We start from the raw sequence: 3,042 nt of genomic DNA, 5'->3' as shown, positions 1-3,042 counted from the left end.
TTTTTAAAATAAAATAAAATCACACACTTGATAAAACAGTAACATGTAAGATTAATACCTTCTTTTAGCTGGAAACCTCCACTAAAGTATTGCAGTAGCAAGCATAGCTTGGTAAATAATTGCTTCTTCCAGATGCAGAGCTGCAGATCTGAGCATGCGCGACCACACCCAAATTTTGGAGCACATGGCATGCTTTTTTTTAATTAACAAAATGGCTGCATGCAGCTAGATGGCTCGATCCAGCAGCCACAGTACCACTTTTTCCTTACTTGAAGAATGATCTGATGGGACATGGACCTGCGCATATACTGCTGGAGTAGATTGGTGTAAGAATTATCCTTGTAGCACCAACTGATACTGAGATACACACCGACAACTGGATTGACAGGACTTGATGATGAAGATGATGATGATGAAGATGAAAAAAGGTGGCTGAACAAAACGGCCGGTTCGCCGATTTTTGGCTTTTCTCTTAGACAGGGCCTAGAGCCACGCTATGGGTACCAATGGAGTCCTCTGGTCAAGATGAGGTCCTCTAAGAAGTCAGTCTGGTAAGCATAGGAGCTCGTTTTCCCGGTATAGCAAGGCTGCAAAAGTTGTGGCAGCCATTTTGTTTGGGGGTGAATCCTACTTAGTAACGCTACCGCGTTACTAATAACCCATGGTTTTTTCCAAAAAATGGCTCCAAAATTACCCATGAAATTACCCCCAATTTTTATTACATTTTCTGATACAAATTGATGTCCTTATGCTACGTAGAAAGTTTGAGCTGATTCTGACTTCAATTTTTCTAGTTATGGCCATTTTAAAAAATGAGCCAAAATCTGAAAAATATCCAAGGCTATAGCCCATGGTTTTTTCCAAAAAATGGCTCCAAAATCACCCCCGATTTTTATTACAATTTCTGATACATATTGACGTACTTATGCTATGTAGAAAGTTTGAGCTGATTTTGACTTCAATTTTTCAAGTTACAGCCATTTTAAGAAAATGCCAAAATGTATTATCATGTATTATGGTATTACTGTAGGTTCCTGGATGCTATAGGTCAGGTCTCATGCAAGCTTTCTCAAAACATTTAATTAAGAGACTAAACATAACACAAGAAATACCAGAGGTAAAAGTAAACAAGAATAAACAATAAAAATAAGTAAATATGAACTTATTTATTTATATTTAATAATTAGGAGTCAATAGTTAGGGTGACTCTTTTATCAAGAACAACCAAACACAGACGAATAGTAAATGAAGATGAAGTAACTATACATAATTATAATAATTAATATTTCATAATAAGTACATCATTTTAGTTGATAAAGGCAATGAAAACAGTTGGATACTTCCGCCTTAGAGTGGTTGACTACAAATACAGGTGCAACAATAATTTACTATAATTTACTAATAATTTACTAGTAACGCTAGTATACTACTATTGAAAATTGGCCATAACTATAATCTTGTAATCTTATCCTTTTCATTTGGCATCTCACTTGTACCTTGATAACATTAATCATTATATACACCAACTGTCATCATTATCTCATAGTCAGCCTCCAGTCAAAACTTCCTATATTAATAACAATAGCCGCACATAATAATAATGAATACAATTACGACACGATTATAATACATTATAATAGCATATGATCATTGTTGTCTTTAATTGTAGGGATTTCCCCTTTCTTGAACAGATCGAAGTACAGTTAATATTTTTGAAAATGAAATATTTTAATTTTATTCCTATCTCTATACTGCAGTCTTCTCACAACACTGATATATTTATTGGGATGCACGGCTCTGGTCTAACTCACTTACTTTTTCTCCCAGACTGGGGAGCTATATTTGAAATGTAAAATAGTACATAAACTTATTGTACATGTACATCTCTCTCTCTTTTATAGCTATAATACTGAAGATGAAAGATGTTATAAAGATCTAGCAAGATTAAGGTAAGATAATAAAAGTCAAGTCATATATTACTCTACTTCTCTCCCTATCTCTCAGAGGTGTAGAATACTTAACTTGGCAGGACAGCACTAAAGTTTGGAAAGAGAGAGAAGTAAGAGCATACCTAAGTGTCTGTCAAAATATGTATAATATAAATTGAGAATATGAAAAAATGTGGTCTAAGAATCAACTCAAACTTTCTATTATTTTTTAATTTTTATACATCATAACTCATAATGACAATATCCTAAGGAATAATTGCATATAATTATTAAGATAATATTTCATGTATTTTATACAGAAATAAGTAATAATTATGTACCTTTAATATTCCCTTTATTTCCTATACAGGGTCTTCATCCTCAAATGGGTACACCTCATGCTAAATTCACAAACTATTCCTTTGATCTCTTGGAGTTTATGAGTCTAATGATGTCACTGGGGGACAGAGTACAGCAAAGAAAAGCTGCTTATTTCTCTCAGAGAATTTTTACAACTTAAAAAAACAATTTTAATAATAGCAGTTTAGCAAATAGCTAAGCATTAATTTTATGTACACATTGGCAAATATGAATTATTATTATCACTGCAATAAGTTAAGAAGTAGCAAAAGGTTTGTTCTTGATAAACCTGTCCAGTATTGCATTACAGAAATGAAAAGGATCAGTCCTTGTGCTATTCTTTAACTATCATCATCTCTCTCTATCAATTATTATTATTACCTCCTTCTTTCATTATTATTTTAAAATTAATAATAAAAAATAATATTTTTGTAAAAATTAATTTTAACTATATACCCAGTAAAAATATAATAAGATAACTTTATTAATATGGATGCTCATTAAGGGGCTCCAGATATTTTTTTCTAATGATATCAGCAACCTCCCTCTCTCCCATTGCCTCTAGTGCTGCTACTAATGATATCCAGTTTGATCCACCTCCTCTTGTCTCTCTTACTCCATCCTCTCCCTTTAGCCAGGAAGATAGACACTCCATTAGACACTTCTTTAACTTTCCTCTACTTTCTTCTTCAATTGCTTTCAGTGTAGGCTCATATAGTCCTAAGTACAGACCCAACTGATACCAATCAGTATA

At 33.0% G+C, this 3,042-nt stretch overlaps 2 protein-coding genes across 2 annotated transcripts in view; one reads left to right on the top strand and one right to left on the bottom strand.

Moving 5' to 3' along the window:
• Nucleotides 1-1,030: 1,030 nt before the first annotated feature.
• LOC100639757 (EGF domain-specific O-linked N-acetylglucosamine transferase-like) lies at nucleotides 1,031-2,576 on the top strand (the record flags this gene model as incomplete). Its single annotated transcript, XM_003390867.3, has 8 exons — nucleotides 1,031-1,117; nucleotides 1,188-1,256; nucleotides 1,311-1,372; nucleotides 1,670-1,697; nucleotides 1,758-1,849; nucleotides 1,902-1,949; nucleotides 2,005-2,059; nucleotides 2,299-2,576. Coding segments are annotated over 8 exons (591 nt in total), but the record flags the coding sequence as incomplete, so codon positions are not given.
• A 196-nt stretch (nucleotides 2,577-2,772) lies between these two features.
• LOC105315157 (uncharacterized) overlaps nucleotides 2,773-3,042 on the bottom strand; it is a 3,343-nt gene continuing 3,073 nt past the window's right edge. Inside the window, exon 5 of the mRNA XM_020005219.1 lies at nucleotides 2,773-3,008. Within this exon, the coding sequence (XP_019860778.1) occupies nucleotides 2,773-3,008 (236 nt within the window). The remainder of the gene's footprint in view (nucleotides 3,009-3,042) is intronic.

The sequence above is a fragment of the Amphimedon queenslandica genome, unplaced genomic scaffold (genome assembly GCF_000090795.2).
Source record: "Amphimedon queenslandica unplaced genomic scaffold, v1.1 AMPQUscaffold_11635, whole genome shotgun sequence".
Classification (NCBI taxonomy): Eukaryota; Metazoa; Porifera; class Demospongiae; order Haplosclerida; family Niphatidae; genus Amphimedon; species Amphimedon queenslandica.
The sequence above is the reverse complement of the archived record's forward strand: the minus strand, read 5'-3'. Positions and strand labels throughout refer to the sequence as shown.